This window comes from Chlorocebus sabaeus, chromosome 7, assembly GCF_047675955.1.
Source record: "Chlorocebus sabaeus isolate Y175 chromosome 7, mChlSab1.0.hap1, whole genome shotgun sequence".
In the NCBI taxonomy this organism is placed as follows: domain Eukaryota; kingdom Metazoa; phylum Chordata; class Mammalia; order Primates; family Cercopithecidae; genus Chlorocebus; species Chlorocebus sabaeus.
Window position 1 is genome coordinate 39,477,947 of NC_132910.1, and position 24,356 is coordinate 39,502,302.

General features: G+C 41.7%; 1 protein-coding gene across 2 annotated transcripts in view; it reads left to right on the top strand.

Moving 5' to 3' along the window:
• Positions 1–24,356, top strand: part of PKD2 (polycystin 2, transient receptor potential cation channel) — a 71,394-nt gene that overhangs the window by 2,610 nt on the left and 44,428 nt on the right. For both annotated transcript variants that reach the window (XM_037989839.2, XM_007999207.3), the window contains exon 2: positions 9,908–10,021. In XM_037989839.2, the coding sequence (XP_037845767.1) occupies positions 9,908–10,021 (114 nt within the window). The remainder of the gene's footprint in view (positions 1–9,907; positions 10,022–24,356) is intronic.

A 24,356-nucleotide genomic window follows, 5' to 3' on the forward strand; every position in this document is an offset into this window, starting at 1 on the left:
CCCAAGTAGTTGGGATTACAGGTGCAAGCTGCTGCTCCTACCTGAAGAGTTTTAATTATATAAAATTTTTAAATAAATTGTTATTCCTTTCTTTTATGAAGAAATATAATTGATATTCTTGTCACTTATTCAATAAGCACATTTGTTAAATATTTAGCACCTACTGTGAAGATAGCACTGTGCTAGCTGCTATGAAGAAATAAACTAGAATAGCATATCACTGTTTTCCTATGAACGAAAACCCAGAAAGGTAACATAAGTAGCCATGAATGGGTTGAGATTCCCCCCGCCCCCTTTGAATACTAATGACAGAAATCTTATATGCACTATGTAAGCAGTGCCCTAGGGTCAGAACAGAAAGTAACTTGCAATTTTTAAAGGTAGGAGAAATGACCGAAGTTTGGAATGGTCAGAGTTTCCCTGGAAGTCTCTTGCCTTTGTGACTTCGTATGACTCACTCAGACTACCTGAGCCTGAGCTCCTCATTTATAAAATGGAGGAGTTGAACCTAGCCTCCAGGGTCCCTTCTAGGCTCACCATGCTCTGGTTTGTTGTTTAATGATATGAATCCAGGATGGACAAATGGTCGATTTTGCTTCTTCTACAGTAGAGAGATCTATCTTCTTAGGAGAAGTAAAATAGTAAAGAAAGAAGACATGTTTGAGGCCTGTTGAGGCCATTGAGATACAATGCAGGATGCATTGTATCTCATCAAGGAATTGAGAATGTATCCCTAAATATTAGGAAGGAGTTGAAAGTTTCTGAGCAGGAACAGAACATGCTGAAAGGAAATTGAGTCAGCAGCATGGTGTACAGGAGAGCTTGGCAGAGGGAGACAGGAGGCAAGAAGACCTGTGGGAGGCAGCCAGAAAGGAGGTGAAGAGGGCCCCGACCAAAGGAAGCCAAGGATGATTGAAAGATTTAAAGACGAAGCACAGACTTAAAAGTATCCTCAGGTATTTGTTTATTCTTTTCTTAACAAACTCTTTCAGTACAAAGATAAAATGTGGCACTCTGAGTCATAAAATTTTCTGAATTTCAGAAGTTGAATATTTTTCTGAATGTATCAACCTGTTAAAGTCAGTTCCTGTTTGTTATTTTAGGCATATATTATTGGGCTTTTTTTTTTTTTTTTTCCCCCTAGAGAAACTATGAAGTACTAGCTGTAAGGGTAGGCTAAGCTGCCAAAACAGATACCTCCCTCCCCTTCAGTACCCTGAAGAACAAGAAGTTAATTTTTTTGCTCATGTAACATTTCGGAGAGGGTATTCCAGGTTAGCAGCGGCTTTCCCCCATATGGTTGTTAAGGGATCCAGGCTTCTTCCCTGCTGGCTCTCCCAGGGCCCTGTCATTGCCTCTGTGGTCAAGGCTTAACAGCCACATGTAGGTTCCGGTGGAGAGTGTGAAGAAGGCTTGCCACTGCTGTTTTCTTAAAGGCCTTGTCCTAGAAATGGCCCACATCACTTTCAGTCATGACCCATTGGCAAAGTTCTTAATTATTTAGCCAAGGATACCTACAAGGGAGGCTAGAAAATGTGATGTAGCCATGTGCCCAGGAGGGAAAAAATGAGTTTCAATAGATGGCTAGCGATGGCCTTATTGGTGCTCAGGCTCAAATGAAATAGTAAGTCAACTCTTATTTCTCCTAAAATAATTGGGTCTTGACATTGAAATTGGTGTGCTGATTGTGTTTAATAAGTGACCTCCAGTGCAGTTATTTTATTTTGCCACACTTTATGTAATTTTTATTTTTTCTGCCTTCCCTTTTGATGTCTAAAGGGAAGCATAACTAATTATTGGAAAAGTTATTAAAACTTAAAAAAAGATTTGAACTTGGCTTTGGTTGATGCTACCACACAGAAACTGCAAACATCCAACTCACCACTCTTAGTTGCTGCTAGTGATAGTCTATACACAGTGACTCATGAATTTAGCCTGTCTTGAGGCTTCAGAACTTAGTCTTAGGTCGTCACCAGAAGAGCATTATCCTAAATTACAGCTTTTCAATGGAGGGGAGGGGCAGTCTTGCCCCTCAGGGAACATTTAGCAATCTCTGGAGATATTTTTGATCGTCATACCTGGGGGGATGCCCCTGGCATCTCCTGGTTTGAGGTTAAAGATGCTACTAATCTACAATGCACAGTACAGTCCCCGCCACACACCCTACAAAGCATTCTCCCACCCAAATTACCAGGAGTGAGGACTTTGAGAAACCCTGCCCCAGACTGGTAAATTCAAAAAGAAATAATGGTTTATTGCTCACTGTGTGCCAGGCACTGTGTTAAAATCCTTATATTCGTAGTGTCATTTTTATCCTCACAACAACCTGTGAAGAAAGAACTATCATCCATCACCACTTTACTGTTGAGGGCGCTAAGCCTTCTAAAGGTTAAATGACTTGCCCAGGGCCACAACTAGTAGATGTTGCAGTCAGGACTTAATTCCAGGCACTTTGTGTTCAAAATGTTTCTCATCCACTGTACTGTATGCCAGTAGTGCCCAAACCTAACTTTAGCCAGCGATTGTCTGCATCTCTTTAGTTTATGAACATTTATTTATTAGGGCATGTAGGATAAATCATACCAACACAGTCCGTGTATCCAGAATTCTAATTGATCTAGGGAGTGGGAGAGCCTGCCTCTCTATAATTTTTTTTTAAATTGGTGTGACATATATATAACATAAAATTGGCCATTTTAACTATTTTAAGTATGCAATTGAGTAGCATTAAGTAGATTTATTATATTATGTAAATGGACTTAACACAATTTATTTCCAGAACTTTTATCATCCCAAACAGAAACTCTGTACTCATTAAACAATAGCTCCCTGTTTCCCCATTCCCCTTTGCCCTAGTCCCAGGTAACCTCCATTCTACTTTCCCTGTCTGTGAGTCTCCCTATTCTAGCTACCTGATATAAGTGAAATCAGACCATGTTTGATCTTTTGTGTCTAGCTTATTCACTTAGCATAATATTTTCAAGGTTTATCCATGTGTGAAAATTTCCTTCCTTTTTACGACCAAATAGGATTTCATTGTGTGTGTACACACACGTTGTGCACACACAGTGAAATCCTATTCGGTCGTAAAAAGGAAGTTTGCACACATATGTACACACACACCACATTTTGTTTATCCATTCATCAGTTCGTGGGCATTTATGGTTTTTTTCCACCTTTTGACTGTTGTGACTTTCCCTTTATTTTTAATCTGAACTTTACTCCATCACTTCCTCCCTTTCCTTTTTTATTTGCACCATAATTTTGAACAAGCAGACTTTGTATTTTCATTACTCTGGGGATTTTTTTGAGGGAGGCTTGCTGCCCTTGGGGTTATGATAAGGTTGTGCCAGTAACAGAATTCATGCAGTAAAAAACTTTTATGGGACTTTCTTTTGTGATAGGTACTAGGGATGCAGAGATGAATGGTACAAGGTCTCGACCTTCAAGGAGCTCAGGGTTTAGTAGGAAAAACAGAGGTATAAGTAAGTCATTGCAATGCCAGTTCCCAGATATGGGAGGATTCCAACAAAGAGAGGATCAGGCCAGGCACAGCAGCTCATGCCTGTAGACCCAACACTTTGGGAAGCTGAGATGGGAGGATCACTTAAGCCTAGCAGTTCAAGGCTACCCTGGGCAACATAGTGAGTGGAAAAAAATACAAAAATTAGCCAGGCAGGTTGGCACATGCCTGTAGTCCCAATTATTTGGGAGGTTGGGGTGGGGGAATCAGCTGAGCCTGGGAGATTGAGACTGCAGTGAGCTGTGATCACACCACTGTACTCCAGCCTGGGTGACAGAGTGACAGCCTGTATCTTAAAAAAAAAAAAAAAAGAGAGAGAGAGGATCAGATCTACCTGGAGAGGTCAGAGGTTTCCAGAGAGAATAAAACTTGAGCTACATTTTGAAGAATGAGGGGGGACTACAAGGAGAGAAAAATAACAGGAACAAGACCTGTTCCTGTTACAGCAAACCTGTAACTCCCGCCATGGAATGGGCACATTTTCCTGTAGACAGTTGGAGCAAGTGTGGGCTTCAAGCTTAGGGGGCTGATATGATCACTTGTCAATCTGAAGATGACTCTTGCAACAGTGTAGAGGATAGGGGAGGTGGATAGGTTGGCGGCCGACAGACTAGGTCAGTGTAGAGGATAGGGTGAGGTGGATAGGTTGGCGGCCGACAGACTAGGTCAGTATAGAGGATAGGGGAGGTGGATAGGTTGGCGGCCGACAGACTAGGTCAGTATAGAGGATAGGGTGAGGTGGATAGGTTGGCGGCCGACAGACTAGGTCAGTATAGAGGATAGGGTGAGGTGGATAGGTTGGTGGCCAGTGTAGAGGACAGGGTGAGGTGGATAGGTTGGTGGCCAGTGTAGAGGATAGGGTGAGGTGGATAGGTTGGTGGCCGACAGACTAGGTCAGTGTAGAGGATAGGGTGAGGTGGATAGGTTGGTGGCCGACAGACTAGGTCAGGAGAGGGCTGACCAAGAGGAGGAGGGGTGACGAGGGCTAGAACCAAGGCATATGAGCTGGGATGGAAAGAAGCTAGATAGAAGGGAAATAAAAACCGTCAGAACTGTGGAACCAACTCCGTGGGAGGGATAAGAAGAAGGCCTATTCTAGGGTGAAACCCAAATTTCTGGTATGGTACCATTAACCCAGATAGAAAGAGTAGATTTCCAGAGAAAGAAAAAGAAATTTTTGGGGAGGTGAGTGTGAGCTGTCTAGAGAATATGCAGGTAGAACTACATGTTAATTGTAGCATATACTTGTCTGCACCTCAGGAGATGACTGATTAAGAATTCAGGATTCAGGCCAGGCACGGTGGCACACACCTTTAATCCCAGCTGCTTAAGAGACTGAGGCGGCAGGATTGCTTGAGCCTGGGAATCCGAGACCAGCCTGGGCAACATAGCAAGACACTGTCTCAAAAAAAAGAGAAGAAAAAAAAAGAAATTCAAGATTCAGGAGTCAATATTACTTAAGGTAGCAACTGTCTTTTCTATAGAAAATGGACAAATATAGATAAAAGCCACTTCCCTTTCTAAAAGTGTCCCTACAATTCAAATGAATACTAGGAAGGATTGTATTCATTCTTGTAAATGAGACTCACATGTGTCTTAGCACAAAAAGAGGATTCTTTTATGATATAAATACACTGAGAATTTGGTCAGGCTATCACAATGAACTGATAGTTCATACGGATTTGAGTCTTTATACCACTCTGAACTCTGGACCAACTGGGCCTCCAAAAGGCCATTTTGCAGATCTGGGCTTGTTTCTGAAGCTACAGACAGGCCGCTTCCAAGCACTCTTAAGTGCTCCACAACTAATATTTCTAATTCCCAAGGACAACCCCACAAAAAGGTACTCTTACTCCATTTTTAGATGAGGAAGCGGAGGCTCATGATGTCAGGTAAGCTTTCTCAGCTCCCAAGTGGTTAAGCCCTCAGTTTAATATCATTTGACTCCAAAGCCCTGTGTTGCACCATGCCTTGATAATAGGCCATACGGGTTTCATGTATTTCAGATGGGGCAGTGTAGTGTGAGGTGAAAGATCCACAATTAACCTTGTAACCATGGAACCGAAATATTAACAGATGAAGTGATACAATAGCTGGAATTAATTCCAAAATAATTGGGGTGGTAATGGTCTGTGACCTGTTAGGACCCGGGCCGCAGAGCAGGAGGTGAGCAGCAGGCTAGTGAGCATTACTACCTCCTGTCAGATCAGCAGTGGCATCACATGGGTGAGGATGTAAATGAACTAGGATTGGCATTGAGTTGAGATTGTTGGATCTAGGTGATAGATTTGTCATTATATCATTCTCTCTTTGTGATATAGCTGATATTTTCTAAAATAAAAAGTTGTAGTTATTTATTTATTTATTTATTTATTTAGACAGAGTTTCACTCTTGTTGCCCAGGCTGGAATGCAGTGGTGTGATCTCGGCTCACTGCAGCCTCCGCCTCCCGGGTTCAAGCGATTCTCCTGTCTCAGCCTCCCGAGTAGCTGGGATTACAGCCTCCCGAGTAGCTCGCCACCACACCCAGCTAACTTTTGTATTTTTAGTAGAGACGAGGTTTCACCGTGTTGGTCAGGCTGGTCTCAAAACTCCTGACCTCAGGTGATCCACCCACCTCAGTCTCCCAGAGTGCTGGGATTACAGGCGTGAGCCACCGTGCCCAGCCAATAAAAAGTCTTTGAAAGGATTTAGATAAAATAGTTGGGGAAATGACATTTTTGTTCAAAGCCAACTATTTATGTTTGGAATATCTTTTGTGCTTGGAGTTCTCCATTACAGAGTTCCCCAGTGTTCATATTAAGAAGTAACATTGTGCAGAGGAATGCACTGTTTAGATCAGCAGTCCCCAGCCTTTTTGGCACCAGGGACCAGTTTCATGGAAGACAATTTTTCCACAGACCTGGGGTGGGAAGTGTTTGGGGATGAAACTGTTCCACCTCAGATCATCAGGCATTAGTGAGATTCTCATAAGGAGCGGGCAATCTAGATTCCTCACATGCGCAGTTCACAATAGGGTTGTCACTCCTGTGAGAATCGAATGCCACCGCTGATCTGACAGGAGGCAGGGCTCTGGCGGTAATGCTTGCTCACCTGCAGCTCACCTCCTGCTGTGGAGCCCGGTTCCTAACAGTTCATGGACCAGTACCCATGTGCAGCCTGGGGACCGGGGACCGTGCTTTAGATGATGTACTCTGGCTTTGCATTCTGGCATTAGCTAAGCACCCTCTTAAAGGAAGTTGAGTCTGTACTCATTCCGTGTTCTCCCTAACAGCTGGAAACATTGAATACCTGCAGTGCTGGGAAGTTACTGCCACCACAACTAGAACAGCTGTGGGAAAGACAACAGTTGGTTTTGAAGAATGTCATCAATTTGCACATGATTCCATCCTTAACCATTCTTATCCTAACAGCTCTGCCAAACATGGAGAATAGTTGGCTGCAGGATAGCTATTTTTCCTACTTGTAGATGCAACTATTTCTCACCCATCCGGATGTAAAAGGTCCTTGTACCCTAAGATTGGTCCTACATACACACCCAATGGGAAAATAGGATGAAAAATGTAAAGCAGTAAATATTTGAGGAAGTAGATAGAGTAATTTAGAAAAAGAAAATACACAGGGCCAAGCACAGTGGCTCACATCTGTAATCCCAGCACTTTGAGAGGCCAAGGCGAGAGGATTGCTTGAGCCCAGGAGTTTGAGGCCAGCCTAAGCAATGTAGTGAGACCCCACATCTACAAAAATTAAAAACTTAGTTGGATTTGGCAGTATGTGCCTGTAGTTTAAGCTACTTGGGAGGCTGAGCTGAGGCAGGAGGATTGTTTGAGCCCAGGTGGTCAAGGCTGCAGTGGGCCGTGATTGTGCCAGAGTGTTCCAGCTTGGGTGATAGAGTGAGACTCTGTCTCAAAAAAAAACAAAAAACAAAAAACAGAAAAAAAGAAAGAAAATATATGGAGGTATATAATATAAAAATATAAATAAGGGAGGCCGCGTGCAGTGGCATGCCTCTAATCCCAGCACTTTGGGAGGCTGAAGCAGGAGGATTACTTGAGGCCGAGAATTCGAGACCAGCCTGGGCAACATATTGAGACCTCATCTCTGCGAAAAATCAAAAAATGAGGTGGAAGGATGGCTTGAGCCCAGAAGGTCAAGGCTTCAGTGATCTGTGATTGCATCACTACACTCCAGGCTGGGTAACAGAGAGAGACCCTGCCTCAAAATAAATAAATTCATACATACATACATATGAGGACTTGTTTCTTTCCATTTGAAATGTTTCATTCAAAGGCTAGAATTAAATTGCCATAGGCCATCACAAGTTTAACTTGAATAAATTATTATTATTTTTTTTTTGAGATGGAGTCTCACTCTGTCACTCAGGCTGGAGTGCAGTGGTGTGATCTTGGCTCACTGCAACCTCTGTCTCCCGGGTTCAAGCGATTCTCCTGCCTTAGCCTCCCATGTAGCTGGGATTACAGGCGCCCACCACCACACCTGGCTAAGTTTTGTATTTTTAGTAGAGACGGGGTTTCACCATGTTGACCAGACTGGTCTCGAACTCCAGACCTCAAGTGATCTACCCGCCTCAGCCTCCCAAGTGCTGGGATTATAGGCGTGAGCCACCGCACCCAGCCTAGCTTGAAGAAAATTTGATAGGAGTTTGTTTTTTCTATTTATAGGCCAAGCAATACCATGTATAAATATTAAGAATCATGGCTGTTCCTTAGTGCCTAGTTGTTTATAAACCATGAGAGAGAATGAAATCATTGACCAAGTGAGACAGGGCAACAGTCTTCCCTGGGAGTAAAGAGACGAGCAGTTTCTGTTGACATATATTTTAGGCCTGTCCTCCAAAAGAAATTTACCCAAAGCAGTGGTGTGTTTGTGTCCAGGGCTACCGAGCCTAATCTTTGGCTGCCTCTGTGTTATTCTAAGTTGTAATTTTCCGTGTCATCTAAATTTGTAATAATTCTTTAGTATGATAGTGTTTCAGTGAACAAACATTCTGCTTGCTGCATTTCTTCTGAGTGAGTAATTCCCTGACAACTACCAGATCTTGGCAGAAGCAAAGTTGGTCATAAGTTATACTCCACTCTCAGTGTTGGTGAAACATATGATGCGTAACACAGTGTTTTTGAATTCAGTGCTGATTTTCCTAAAGGACATTTGGGAGGAAAAAAGAAAAGGAAAGGGAATACCCAAATTCAGGAATAGAACATATATATTATTATAAGACTTAAAAAATACATGAACAGTAATCATGAACTCATTTCTTCTTAGTAAAAGACCTTATGCTCTTTTTCCCATTTCTCTTTGTGGCTTGATTATGGTGAAAGTGGCTGTGTGAGTTTCCATTATTGAAGGAGTTAAGGTCTGTGGAATCAAAGTGTGAGACAACATGCAGGGACCAGGTTGGTTTCCATTTAACAGCCAACCTAATGTAACTGAAAGGATTGAGAGGTTTGTCTTTTTTGGAAAATGTTAAGGTTCTTCCAAGTAACCAGCAATGTGACTTTACCACACTGTTCATTAACAGGGGTTTGGATGATGACCACCATGTCTGCTGCTGGCTGAGTCCAAAACTGCGGTCACTCTCTCCAGCAAGCTCAGGGAGGGTTACGTCATCTTCACTCAGCCAGCCCAACGCTTTTTCCATCTGCTAAAATGTAGAACATGGTTGCTGATTCTACCCTTTCTACAGAGAGAGAGGGAACATGGATGAGTTGCTGCTTTTAAAGATTGTATGTTAATTGCTGTTTTGAAAATCTGCTAAGCCAAGCACGCTTAGTGTAATCAGTCACCATGGAGTTTTTTAATAGGACAGCTTCTGCTCTTACAGAGCAGAGCTTTTATGCCGGTGGGTTAGAAGCATAACATGTTTCTATATTGAAATGATTCTCCAACAAGGACTTCTTTTCATCAGGGGTGACCTAAAAGGTATTACTTGAAATACAGTTACATCATGTTCTTAACTGGGTTTAGTAGTAGGATAATTACAAGGTTGTATCCACCTCAAATGGGAAGAACTGATAAGTTTTGCACAATTATTTGACTCCTCTGTTAGGCCTTCCTTATTTCCTGTTCTCTTTTTAAAATTTGACTAAGATACTCCTAATGGGCTTGGGAGCCTATAAAATGATCAGGATTGTTGCCTTATGTTTTGCATGTTTGGGGTAACAGTGGAGCCAGATGTACCCTTAAATAAAAGGTAGGCCTACAAAACCAGTTTCTCGTTGCATTCAAAATGTGATTAAAAAAAAAAAAAAGGAGACTCTCGCTTACAGGTGATACTGTTTAGTTTGTTCTTATTTTCCCTTTTGCCATTCATGAGATTTCTTAAATAAAATGACATCTTTTCTTTTTTTCATTATTATTTTAAAGGTCTCTGGGGAACAAGACTCATGGAGGAAAGCAGCACTAACCGAGAGAAATACCTTAAAAGTGTTTTACGGGAACTGGTCACATACCTCCTTTTTCTCATAGTCTTGTGCATCTGTAAGTAGAATATTTCCTTCCACTTATGGGAAAGTTTTGAAAAGATCTGACCTGTCCAAATCATCGTTAAAAGGAATGTACCAGAGGGGCAACTCGGAAGTTACCTTCTTACCTTTTTTTTTTTAATTTGAATTTTGTTTTAATTTGGGCATTTGTTTATTGACTATCTTCCTATGGTAGAATGCAAGCTTTATAAGAGAAGGGACATGATTTGTTCTCTGCTATAACCCCATTTCCCAAAACTGTGGATGGCAACAGAAGGCTCTGAAAAATATGCAAGAAAGAGTTTGACCAAGTGCTAAGTGACTGTGGACTTGCGTTTAACACGGGAAGGGAAAGGCAAAGAGTTCAATTCCAATTTAGAATTTGGTCAGGTTCTCTTCTGCACTCTGGTAAACATTAATTAAAAATCAGCATTATCTAACCAGCCAGTTCATCGTCAGTGGTGACGATTTTCACTATGAGATACTCGTGGCAACTTGCCAGACACCAAGAAACCAAGTTAGAGGATTTTTGTATTAGATTTCTTAACAATGAATACAGTGTCACTATTATTACAGTATCATCATTATTGTCATATTGTTATTATATCAGGTAACATAAAGTCTGCATAAGAATTATTTCCAGAAAAATGACTTTCCAAACTTAACTTTCAGAAAATACAAATAATCCTACTAATATTGCTTTTATTGGTGTATACATGTAAAAGTCTCCTTCTTTTAGATTTGGATAGGTTGTGTCATTGCCTCATTTTAATACATTATTTCTTGTCAATCTTTAATAATTGCTGGACTTTTACTCCACAAGAAACTTGCTATAGGCCAGTCTCTTTCCTGTTCTTTTCTTCTTTCAGTTTGTCTTCCCATCCTCTGGTAGGGGGAGGGGAGGGACGCCTGAGCTAGATTAGCTGTAGGAACCATTTGTCTCAAAGTCCAGAAAGCCACAGGTGATGGATTTGTCCTCTAAATCAAAGGGCGTTTGATGATGGATTTCTGTCATGTCTCATCTAAAGTCTTCGCGAGAACAGATGAAGAAGCAGATTTATGACCCCAGAGCCTCCTACCAAACTCCTCTGATAAAAGGGTTCCTTTTTTTTTTTTTTTTTTTTTAAATTAGAAACAGAGTCTTGTTCTGTTTCCCAGGCCAGAGTGCAGTGGCACAATCATAGCTCACTGCAGCCTGGAACTCGTAGGCTTAAATGATCCTCCCACCTCAGTCACCCAAGTAGCTGGGACCACAGCTGCATGCCACAATGCCCAGCTAACTTTTAAAAACTTTTGTAGAGGTGGAGTCTCACTTTGCTGCCTATTCTGGTCTCCAACTCCTAGCTTCAAGTGATCCTCCTGCCTCAGAAGTGCTGGGATTATAGACATGAGCCACTGCACCCAGCCTGGATGTGATATTTTTATGTTTTAAATTGTTAGAGTTTAGAAACTGAGAGTGAGTTTGTCGCCTGCGTTAAAATGGTGCTTAAATATTAAACTGCAGAGGCCTTAAATATTAACAAGTTGATTAGAATTACTAAGTTCTTTTCAAGCTTTACATATACAGACAAATGTCTTACACAAAATAGAAGGTAATCCCTGTACATAAGTCTAGAATTTCAGCAGTGCCCCAAACTGACTGAGCATTAGAATCACTCAGTGATTTTAAAATACATATGTGGTTTGCCCAGATCTACTAACAGACCCTCCATAATACAGCCTAGAGAAATGAGTTTTCAGATACAGTGATAAATTTGGAAAGTAAGCCAGAGAAGTAAGCTGAAGACAGAGAGTTTTAGGAAACATGCCTAAAGTCACATTTGAATTGATTTTCTTGTTTATTTGATAATATTGTTGCTTTTTGTTCTTTTTCACACGAATCACATTTTATTTCTTATGTGAGTAGCTATATATTTAAAAATTTTGTTTTTGGAATATTGTAGAATCTCTGGTTAGGAAGATATCCTAGCAATCATATGGTCTGACCTCACTGAATGCTAAAATTCTCTTAAACAACCCTCTCATATGGTTACTCATCCTGCCTCTGATTGAACAAGAGTCCCAGGTTAAGGGACTTACTTCTTTGAAATTGTTCATTTCATTTTTTTATAGCTATATTAGAAAGTTCTTCCTTCAGTGAAGCCAGAGTCTGTCTCTTGTGACTTCTACCCAGTTGCACCCTCTAAACCTACCTATACCAAGTATCTTTTTTCCATGTTGCTTTTCCAATTCAGCTCTTCGGAAGTTTGGAGACAAATACCTAATCTCCCCTAAGCCTTCTTCAGGTTAAGCCTTTCTAGTTCATCCAACTGTTGATTATGTGATTGGAGACACAAGTTTGAGTGACTCCCTTGATGGAAAGTCCCTCTGGTGCATGTTCTGTTCATCAGAGTCCCTGAGAAAGCACACGAGCCTCACCACAGTGACTGGGGCCATGAGATTCCTAAACCCGACGCTACACTGTGGCTTGTGCAACCTGCCATGGCCAGACTCATGAGACTGTCTCATCATATAAATAATTCTTTAGTCTCTTCACCAAAAACTGTGAATCACTGTATCCCCCAGCTATATGTGAGCTAGCCTGGGACCATAGTGGAGGACTCCTCTTTGAACCCTGTTAAATTTCATCTCATTAGGATCTGCCCATTTTTCCATTCTGTTGAAATTATCTTGGATCTGGATTCATTCATCTCAACATCAGCTACTCCCTGAAGCCTCACAGTATCAGCAGAGTTATTATCTGTATCCATATCCTTGTAAATTATTAAACCAAAAAAGATGGGTCTAAGAACATCAGTCCATTAATCAAGGCTCTTTGGTTGGAGTTCACTTCATTATATTATCATCCAGCTCAGAGTGTTCATAAACAAGATGATAGGAAAGACTTCTCCAAATGCCTGTCTGCGTAATTCCACCATTCCTCTGATCTGTGAGCTGTTGACCAGATTAAAAAGGAAGTGAGAATAACCAGGCAGGGTTTACTCCTAGCCAAACCTTACTGGCTTCTAGTGACTGAGTCCTTTCCCTATTGCTTACCAGCAATCTTTTTAATTACTAGTTTTAAAATCTTGCCAGCAATGTCAATATCAAATTACCAAGAATATCAAACTCATTACTCAGTATATAAATAAGATAATGTATTTACCCCTATACCTTGGGTATTAGGCTGTTCTTGCATTGCTGTAAATACCCGAGACTGGGTAATTTATAAGAAAAGAGGTTTGGCCAGGCGCGGTGGCTCAAGCCTGTAATCCCAGCACTTTGTCAGGCCGAAGCAGGTGTATTGCTTGAGCCAAGAGCTCAAACTTAGCCTGGACAACAAGGTGAAACCCCCTCTCTACAAAAAATACAAAAATTAGCTGGGCATGGTGGCATGCTCCTGTAGTCCCCGCTACCCAGGAGGCTGAGGTGGGAGGATTGTTTTGAAGCTGGGAGTCAGTGATTGCAGTGAGCCGTGATTGCACCACTGCACTCCATCCAGCCTGGGCAACAGAGCAAGATCCTGTCTCAAAAAATAAAGAATAAATAAATAAGTAAAAAGAGATTTAGTTGACTCATGGTTCTGCAGTCTGTAGGGGAAGCATAGCTCCAGCATCTGCTTCTGGGGAGGCCTCAGGAAGCTGTTACTCACGGCGGAAGGTGAAGCAGGAGCTTGCACATCATGTAGCAAAAGCAGGAGCAAGAGAAAGAGTGGGGCGGGGAAGAAGCCACACACTTCTAAATGACCAGATCTCATGAGAAATCACTCGTTACTTCAAGGACAGTACCAAGAGGATGGTACTAAATTATTCCTGAGAAATCCACCCCCATGATCCGATCACCTTGTACCAGGCCCCAGCTTCAGCATTGGGGATTACATTTCAACATGAGATTTGGATGGGGACAACATCCAAACTATATCACCTTGCATAGAAGGTGATTTTAGGGTTTTAAGGTAGGTAGGGTTTTAGAAAGCAGTTTGACATAGTAAGAAGAGTACAGGTTTTTTTTGCATCAGACAGACCTGAGTTCAAATCCCAGCTCCGCCGCTAACATGCTAGGTAAATGTGGGCAAGTTAATTAACCTTTCTAAGCCTTTGTTTCCTCACTCGTAAAACAAGTATTTGGAAATATCATTGTGAAGATTAGAAATAATACATGAAAAGATCCTAGGATGCTGTCTGTCATACAGTAGTAGTAGTAAGAAGTTATTCTTGCCAAAGATTGTTGAGAATGGCAGAATTATCTCAGTTCTAAGAGCTATAGTTTCTGGAGCTCAGTCTCAGATGGATTTGGAGCAGCTAACTGCTCACCAAGAGCTTATTTTCCATCTTACCAATGAAAATTATGTCCCCTGTGTTTTAAAAATCAGTCTACTTAACCAAGAGAACAGAAATGACATGAGAATTAAGTAATCTAACTTTCTCTGTAATTTAGGATTTATTCCTACTAGAAACCTGAGAGTTGCTATGAATTCACCATTAAGCACTTACCAATATACATGGGTTACTGTTATAAATAGCAATAGTATTGCTATTGTGTGAGTTAGGTGTTGAAGTTAAAGAAGGGAATAAAGAATATTATAAGATCTTTGAAAACAGTGGCTGTGTATGGTGGCTCATGCCTATAATCTCAGCATTTTGGGAGGCTGAGGCAGGCAGATCACTTGAAGTCAGGAGTTCAAGACCAGTTTGGGCAACATCGCGAGACCTTGTCTCTGCAAAATATACAAAAATTAGCCGGGCATGGTGGCTTGCACCTGTAATCCCAGCTACTTAGGAGGCTGAAGCACAAGAATCACTTGAACCTGCGAGGCAGAGTTTGCAGTGAGCCAAGATTGTACCACTGCACTCCAGCCTGGGCAATAGAGTGAGACTCTGTCTCAAAAAAAAAAAAAGAAAGAAAGAAAGAAAAAGAAAGAAAAAATGCAAGGAAGGTATTTGGTGAATGTATAATAAAAATATATTTACCATTTCCTTTTTCTGTGTTCTCTACTCATTCTATAAAATTGAGTAAAAAATCTATAAGTTTAAACAATAATAGAAACCACAAAAGTTAGCTGAGTCAACATTGTAGAAATGTAATATTTCTCTCTGTCAAAGAAATAGGCAACATTAAAAAGCAGAAAAGCAATTACAAAGAATGATTATAAGAAACATCACAAAGGATTAATATTTTAACACGTGAAACTCAAAAATCACTTGAGAAAAACAGTAGACTTCCATAAATATTTTACAGAGTAGAAAAAATAGGCCGGGCACAGTGGCTCATGCCTGTAATTCCAGCACTTTGGGAGGCTGAGGAGGGTGGATCACGAGGTCAGGAGTTCAAGACCAGCCTGGCCAAGATGGTGAAACCCTGTCTCTACTAAAAATACAAAAATTAGCCAGGCGTGGTAGCAGGTGCCTGTACTCCCAGCTGCTCAGGAGGCTGAGGCAGAGAATTGCTTGAACCCTTAAACCCGGGAGGCGGAGTTTGCAGTGAGCTGAGATCACACCACTGCATTCCAGCCTGGGTGACAGAACGAGACTCTGTCTCAACAAAAAAAAAAAAAGAAAAACAATCCAGGGGCAGGCACAGTGGCTCATGCTTATAATCCCAGTACTTTAGGAAGCCAAGGTGAGAGGCTCACTTGAGGCCAGGAGTTCAAGGCCAGCCTGGGCAACATAGCAAGACTTTGTCTCTATAAAAAATTTTAAAATTAGCCAGGCACGGTGACACACACCTGTACTCCCAGTTACTTGGGAGCCTGAGGCAGGAGAACTGCTTGAGCCCAGGTTTGAGGCTGCAGTGAGCTATGATTGGACCACTGCACTCCAGCCTGAACTACAGAGTGAGACCTTGTGTCAAAAAAGTAAAAAAATGAAAATCATCCAGGCATGGTGGCACATACCTGTACTCCCAGCTACTCAGGAGGCTGAGGCAAAAGGATCACTTGAACCTGGGAGATGGATACTGCAGTGAGCTGTAGTAATGCCACTGCACTCCAGCCTGGGTGACAGAACGAGATTCTGTCTCAAAACAAATAAAAGAAAATAAAAATAAATACAATTTATTCAAATACAAAAGTGATATGGTTTGACTCTGTGTTGCCACCCAAATCTCATCTCCAATTGTAATCCCCATGTATTGACGGAGGTTCCTGGTAGGAGATGATTGGATCATGGGGATGGTTTCCTCTATGCTGTTCTCATGATAGTGGGTGAGTTTTCATGAAATCTGGTTGTTTGATAGGTGTCTGGCACTTACCCCTTCTTTTTCTCTCTCCTGCTGCCTTGTGAAGAAGGTGCTTCCTACATCCTTTGCCTTCTGCCATGATATTAAGTTTCTTGAGGCCTTCCCAGCCATTTGGAACTGTAAGTCAATTAAACCTCTTTCCTTTATAAATTACCCAGTCTCAGGCAGTTTTTTATAGCAGTGTGAAAATGGTCTAATATAGAGACTTGGTACCAGGAGTGGGGTACTGCTATAAAAATAACCTGAAATTATGGAAGCAACTCTGGAACTGGGTAACAGGCAGCAATTGGAACAGTTGGAGGGCTCAGAAGAAGACAGGAAGATGTGGGAAAGTTTGGAACTTCCTAGAGACTTGTTGAATGGCTTTGACCAATACACTGATAGTGATATGGACAATGAAGTCCAGGCTGAGGTGCTCTCAGATGGAGATGAGGAACTAATTGGGAACTCAAATAAATGTCACTCTTGCTATGTTTTAGCAGAGACTGGTGGCATTTTTCCCCTGCCCTAGGGATCTGTGGGGCTTTGAACTTGAAAGAGATGATTTAGAGTATCTGGCAGAAGAAATTTCTAAGCACCAAAGCATTCGAGAGGTGACGTGGCTTTTCCTGAAAGCATACAGTTATATGTGCTCACAAAGGGATGGTTTCAAGTTGGAACTTATGTTTAAAGGGGAAGCAGAGTGCAACAAAAGTTTAGGGAGTTTGCAGCCTGACCATGTGGTAGAAAAGAAAAACCCATTTTCTGGGGAGAAATTCAAGCTGGCTAGAGAAATTTGCATAAGTAATGTGAGTTGCCAAGACAATGGGAAAATGTCTCCAGGGCGTTTCAGAAAATCTTCAGGGCAGACCCTCGCAACACAGGCCTGGAGCCTAGAAGGGAAAAATGGTTTTATGAGCCAGGCCCAGGACCCAACTGCTCTGTGCAGCCTTGGGACATGGCACCCTGTGTTCCAGCCACTCCAGCTCCAGCTGTGGCTAAAAGGAGCCAAGGTACAGCTGGACCATTGCTTCAGAGGGTGCAAATCCCAAGCATTGGCAGCTTCTATGTGGTGTTGGGCCTTTGGGTGCGCAGAAGACAAAAGTTGAGCTTTGGAAGCCACTGCCTAGATTTCAGAGGATTTATGGAAACACCTTGATGTCCAGGCAGAAGTCTGCTGCCGGGGCAGAGCCTTATGGAGAACATCTACTAGGGCAATGCAGAGGGGAAATGTGGGGTTGGAGCTCCCACACAGAGTCCCCACTGGGGCGCTGCCACATGGAGCTGTGAGAAGAGGACCACCATTCTCCAGACCCCAGAATGGTAGATCCACCAACAGATTGTACTCTGTGCTCAGAAAAGCTGCAGACACACAGTGCCAGCCTGTGAAAGCAGCTGTAGGGGCTGTACCCTGCAGAGCCACAGAGGTGGAGCTGTCCAAGGCCATGGGAGCCCATTCCTTGCATTTGCGTGCCCTGGATGTGAGAAAGGGAATCAAAGCAGATTTTGGAGATTTAAGATTTAATGAATGCCCTGTTGAGTTTCAGACTTGAATGGGGCCTCTGACCCCTTTGTTTTGGCCAATTTCTCCCATTTGGAATGGGAACATTTACCCAATGCCTGTACCCCTGTTGTGTCTTGGAGGTAACTAACTTGCTTTTGATTTTACAGACTCATAGGCGGAAGGGACTTGCCTTATATCAGATGAGACTTTGGACTTGAACTTTTGAGTTAATGTTGGAATGAATTAAGACATTAGGGGACTGTTGGGAAGGCATGTTTGGTTTTAAAATGTGAGAAGGACATGAGATTTGGGAGGGGTCAGGGGTAGAATGATATGGTTTAGCTCTGTGTCTCCACCCAAATCTCATCTCCAATTGTAAGCCCCGTGTGTCAAGGGAGGGACCTGATGGGAGGTGACTGGATCATGGGGCCAGTTTCCGCCATGCTGTTTGCATGATAGTAAGGGAGTTCTCATGAGATCTGGTTGTTTGGTAAGTGTCTGGGGCTTCCTCCATCTCCCTCTCTCTCCTGCTGCCTTGTGAAGAAGGTACTTGCTTCTCCTTTGCCTTCTGCCATGATTCTGTTTCCGGAGGTCTCCCCAGCCATTCAGAACTGTAAGTCAATTAAGCCTCTTCCTGCCTATTCTCAGGCAATTCTTTATAGCAGTGTGAAAATGAATTACTACAGAAAGTATTTAACTTTAAACTCAGTAGTATCCAAAGAAGTAATGAAAATGGAGAACTGAACAACAAAATCATAGTACTGTGTGGTGTGTACTAGGACAGGAAGAGCCCTTTTAAGAAAAGATCTATGTATTTCCATTTATTTATCTCTGAAAGAAGGAAACTTTGCCTTGTGTTCTGAAAAGGAAAGGAATATTTTATTTTACTTGTAAATATCTTACACGGATGCTAGTCTAAATATATAGTTTTCCTAATTTGCCAGAGATTTCATGATGATCGAGTTGATATCAAGATCAGTGAAGTAAAGGTCAGTGAGTTAATCTCACAGCAGCTGCAAGCTAATTCCATTTCCAGTGAAAAATATCCTGATAGCTCCCCACATATCTTTTCACAACAAACAGTTTCAGTCTTAAGATCACATGTTGCAATCCATGAGAAGTAACTATTAAGCCTTGGACTATGGCTGGAGGGCTCCTCACCCTTTCTGATACATTGACTGGACAAAAACTCAGTTTTAAAATGACAGGAAATAGAAGACATATAGATGTACTTTAAATGTGACCAAAATGGGGCCGGGCACAGTGGCTCAAGCCTGTAATCCCAGCACTTTGGGAGGCCGAGACGGGTGGGTCACGAGGTCAGGAGATCGAGACCATCCTGGCTAACACGGTGAAACCCCATCTCTACTAAAAAATACAAAAAACTAGCCGGGCGAGGTGGCAGGCGCCTGTAGTCCCAGCTACTTGGGAGGCTGAGGCAGGAGAATGGCGTAAACCCCAGAGGCGGAGCTTGCAGTGAGCTGAGATCCGGCCACTGCACTCCAGCATGGGTGACAGAGCGAGACTCCGTCTCAAAAAAAAAAAAAAAAAAAAAAAATGTGACCAAAATGGGTTGTGAAAACACAAGACAATATCCAAAAGTGCTGGCAACACAGTATACTGTAGAGTATTGGTTGTTTACCCTTGCTATTATGTGGCTGAGCTTATTGCCACTGCCGCCCCTTGCAAGAGCATCAAACTGCCTATCACTAGTCTAGGAAAAGATCAAAATTCAAAATTCGAAGTACAGTTTCTACTGAATACTTATCACTTTTGCACCATTTTAAAGTCAAAAAATCAGTAAGTTGAACCATCATATATCCAAGATTGTCTGTATGTAAATATTATACATCTTTCTCTCACTTTTAAAACACAATGATACCAGCCAATACTACCATTCTCAGAAGCACTTGTATCAACAGCCTTTACCCCTTAAAGATTTTCCTCACAATTTTACAATTGTTACTTACAATTTTCTTTGAAATGTTGACCAAACCTGGATTAAAAGATTTGGGGGTTTTAGTGACTGTATTTCACAAACTCTTATTGATTCTACAGTCTCACTTCTGCCTCCTAAAAAAGCCCTCACAAAGGTCACTGGGGATGGCTCTTTTCAGCCTCTTCCTGGCATTTGGTCCAGTGGAGTTTGGCATTCTAGGACTTCCCTCTTTGGCTTTGGTAACTCTCTCTCTTCCTGTGTTCCTCCTTGCTGTGTTCACTTGCTTCACTTTCTTCTCTCTGAAGCATGTTTACAGAATGTTTTCTCTGATTGGGCCTGTGACGTTCTTTGGGTCATTTTTTCCACAGACAATGCTTCAACTAGTACTCGCGTGCCGGTGACTCCCATGTCCCACTCATGAGCTCTGAACCTAGTACCAGCTTCTGCTGGACATCTACGATGGGATCTCTCACAGCCCTCTCTCACTGGTAACATGCCCCATCCTGAACTCATCTCCCACCCATCTATCCAGCCATGCTCTCTAGTTCACTTGAACCCTGGGTGTCATCCTGGATGCTTTCCCTTCCCAGTCTTCTGTGATCATTCTGCCTCTTCAGAGGCTCTCTAATCTGTCTTTTTTCCAATGTCACTCTTGTCCCTATTTTAATCCTAATCATCTCTTTCCTGATTTGTTCAGTTGGTCAATAATTTAATTAAAAACAGATTTAGGCCCTGTCCTTAAATGTGATAAGTGATATGAAAGGAGATGATTGGGGAAAAGGGTTTCCCTCAAGGAAGGGCTCTCTGAAGCCTGAAGCAAGATTGAGAACAGAGGAAGAGAGAATTGTATGAATGAAGGCTCTGAGGCAGGAAAACACTCAGATCATTCCAGAAACACTCAGAAGCCAAGTGAAGCCAGTTCCTGGAGATCAGATCATCAGATGAAGATGGAAAGGTGACCAGGGGCCAGACCTGTAGTTCTGGTTGGCCTTGGTGAGGGATTTACAGTAGAACACCCCATGGTTTAAGTATGAAAGGGACAAGATTCCTTTAAGTTTTAAGAGGCCTCGAAATATGAACCACAGATTAGATGAAAGCTGGTCTCCCCGTGTCTGGACTTTTTAGAATTTCCAAGCACTGCTGTTTCTGAAACCAGATTAATACAAGTCACTCTTCCATTTATTTATTTATGTATGTATTTGAGACAGGGTCTCACTCTGTCACCCAGGTTAGAGTGCAGTGGCATGAACACAGCTCTCTGCAGCTTGGGGGCTAAAGAGATCCTCCTGCCTCAGCCTCCCATGTAGCTGGGACCACAGGCACACACCACCCAGCTAATTTTATTTGTTGTAGAAATGAGGTCTCATTTTGCTGCCCAGGCTGTTCTTGAACTCTTGGGCTCGAGCGATCCTCCTGCAACATCCTCCCAAAGTGCTGGGATCACTCTTCCATTTAACATGGTATCTCAATGTCAAGATAAACTTTAAAATCTTTAGACAATAGGCTGGCATTTTACCAAGCGATCTTTACTTACTTCTTTAGAACTGCCACTCCCTATAAATATCTGGTTCTTCAACCACATCAAACCACTTGTGATCTCAAAAAGCCTCAGTGTACACTGTTCCTTTCTGTCATTCTAATTCCTCCTCATCCTTCAAAATCAGCTCAAGAACCAGATCTAGGCAGAAGCTTAGCGGTGCCCACCCGAACCAGCCCCCACCTCCGAGTTGTGCTGCCATTCAGGCCCACCTCTTCACACAGGGTTATCAGACCAGACCAGCTCATGCATTCACCCCCCTCGCAGGGATGGGATGCAGCTGTGCACCTCTCAGTGCTGACACCTGGAGAGTCTCACGAACTGCTGACAACATTGCCTGTTTCCATTTCTTGTTCGCTAGCACTTCTCATTTCCTAACACACAGAATTTCCTGTAGTATGTCCACTTAATCAATTCAAGCCTAATAATTCCTTGATTTGTGTATAGTGCTTTGCATTTATATACTGATGGTCCCCAACTTACGATGGTTCGATTTATGATTTTTCAACTTCATGGTGATGTGAAAGTGATACACATTCTATAGAAACCATACTTTCAATTTTGAATTTTGGTCTTTTTCCAGGCTACCATACTCTAGAGATGGAGCCACAGCTCCCAGTCAGCCATGTGGTTATGAGGGTAAGCGACCAGTACTCTACGGTGTATTGTATTGCCAGATGATGTTGCCCAACTAGCCTAATGTTAGTGTCTAAACATGTTTAAGGTAGGCCAGGCTAAGCTGTGTTGTTCATTCAGTAGGTTAGTTATATTACATGCATTTTCAGCTTACGATATTTTCAATTTACAATAGGTTTATCAGGATGTACCTCCACTATAAGTCAAGGTTATCATCTTGTATAGCACTTTGAGTTTATAGAGTCCCTTCAAATGTTTGTTTGCATTTTATTTCCACTGCATCCCTGTGAGGATATCATATAATACACAGCTAGCAAAGCTGTTCGTTTTCCTGTGCAAAGTGATAGCTTCATCTTGTGGCAGATTACCTGAAATACTGCAGCCAAGGCATCTTGGTTCTACTGTCTTTGCATCTAGTATGGTTATATTTTTATGGCAGATCTGATTTCTTCTTTGGCCCAAGGGTTATTAAGAGAGGGAAAAATTTTAATTTCTTAACAGATATATGTATCTATGTCAAGTCATATACTTAATTCAAACCCTTAATATTCCTAGGTAATTTTTGTCTACTTTATCTGTCAAAGATTGAAAGATACAGGGTTTTAAGTTTCCAACTGCAATTGTGGTTTTGATAATTCTTTTATTACTAACAGGTATTGCTCTATATATTTTGATGTTCTGTTATTCAATACATAAGAATTCATTACAGTTAAGTCATTATGTATAGTATAATTGACCAATGTAAAATAACCTGTTAATCAAACTGAGTGTTCACCTTATAATGTCCTCTGTCAGAGGATTATAATACCACTTAAAACCTTTTAAAAAATATTTTGTCCCTGATATATTTTCCCATTCATTTATTTTTAGCTTTGAGTGGGTTTCTTCTAACAATTCGAGAGATGCATTTTTATTTTTTAACCAATATTTAAAACTTTGTCATTTAGTAAGAGTCTAAACCATTCATGTTTCATGTTTTTTTGTCAAATTAATATTATTTAGTATTTTCCTCTCTTTTATATGTTCCTGTTATTTTCCATTTATATTCTTTTGCTGGATGGAAATCTTTTCTTTGCTTTTTTATCCTAATGATTTGGAATTTATATAATATATACTATTCTACAATACCCTTTACTTGTTTTTAATATTTGAACCTATATTTTTCAACAATATTAACAATAAAATAGTATTTGTTGCTATTTTGAAATGATAGACCATGTTTTTAAGGCAGCTTTTGTTCACATGCTGGTTGTTTGGTGATAGTTTCTTTTTTTTTTAAAGTTTTTGAGACAAGGTCTCGCTCTATCGCCCAGGCTGGAGTGCAGTGGTGCAGTCTCACCCTGTTGCCCAACCTGGTCTCAAACTCTGGAGCTCAACGGTCTGCCCACCTCGGCCTCCCAAAGTGTGGGGATTACAGGTGTGAGCCATTGTGTCTGGCCGATACTGTGTTTTACTGTATTTTGCTCTAGTTTATTTTATGGAAAATGGAAATTCAGGGGTTAAGACAAGGATTAAATAGCAGAAGAAAGATGTGTACATATATACAAATGTATGTGTCCTTTATGTATTTTTTAATACTCTTGTCTCCTTTCTGGTCCTCATTTAAAGTTATCTATTTCATGCACTAAATTTTTCTTCACAATTCATTTCATTTAGAGAGTGAATGCTACCTTCAAGTGGGCTTTCTCCAGTTTCCTTTCAGGGACTTAAAGGAGAAGTGATGTTAACAGTTTTATATTTCCATTGCATTTTACAGTGTGCAAATGTCTTCACATATATTTCTCCATTTGAGCTTTACAAAAGCTCTTGGTATTATTCTCATTTTCTGGTTTCCAAAATCAGGCTTAGAAGAGTTAAATAGTTGTCCAAGATCTCAAGATGCAAGACCCGCCATCATGAACAGAGGCAGATGTTCAGGATGGAGGCAAGCTGAAACTCAAAACCAAATCAGTATGACTCCAAATTCAGGGGGCTTTTAGCTGCCACCTGCATGGGCTCATGGTGTAGCTGACCACCAGAGTTTGTGAGCTGTCACTCAGGTGTGCCGTGGACTTCCTTGGGACCTGGCACAGAAGGACTGAGTTAATGTTTGCTGATTAAATATCTGTTACAGGCTGGGCGCAGTGGCTCACGACCGTAATCCCAGCACTTTGGGAGGCTGAGCAGGGAGGATCACTTGAGCTCACAAGTTTGAGATAAGCCTGGGCAGCATGGAGAAACCCCATCTCTACGAAAAATTTAAAAATTAGCTGGCCATAGTGGTGCATGCCTGTAATCCCAAGTACTCGGGAAACTGAGGTGGGAGGATCACTTGAGCCCATGAGATTGAGGCTGCAGTGAGCGGAGATGGTGCCACTGCACTCCTGCCTTGGCCATAGAGCCAGACCTTGTCTCAAAAAAAAAAAAAAGAAAGAAAGAAAAGGTACGGTAATCATCCCTTCAAAGCTGGAAGGGATTATTTACCTGACTGTCTAGCAGATGGTGCTACATAACCAAGAGAATCTGTTGCTTGCCCTTTGGCGAAGCTATTAAAGCCAATA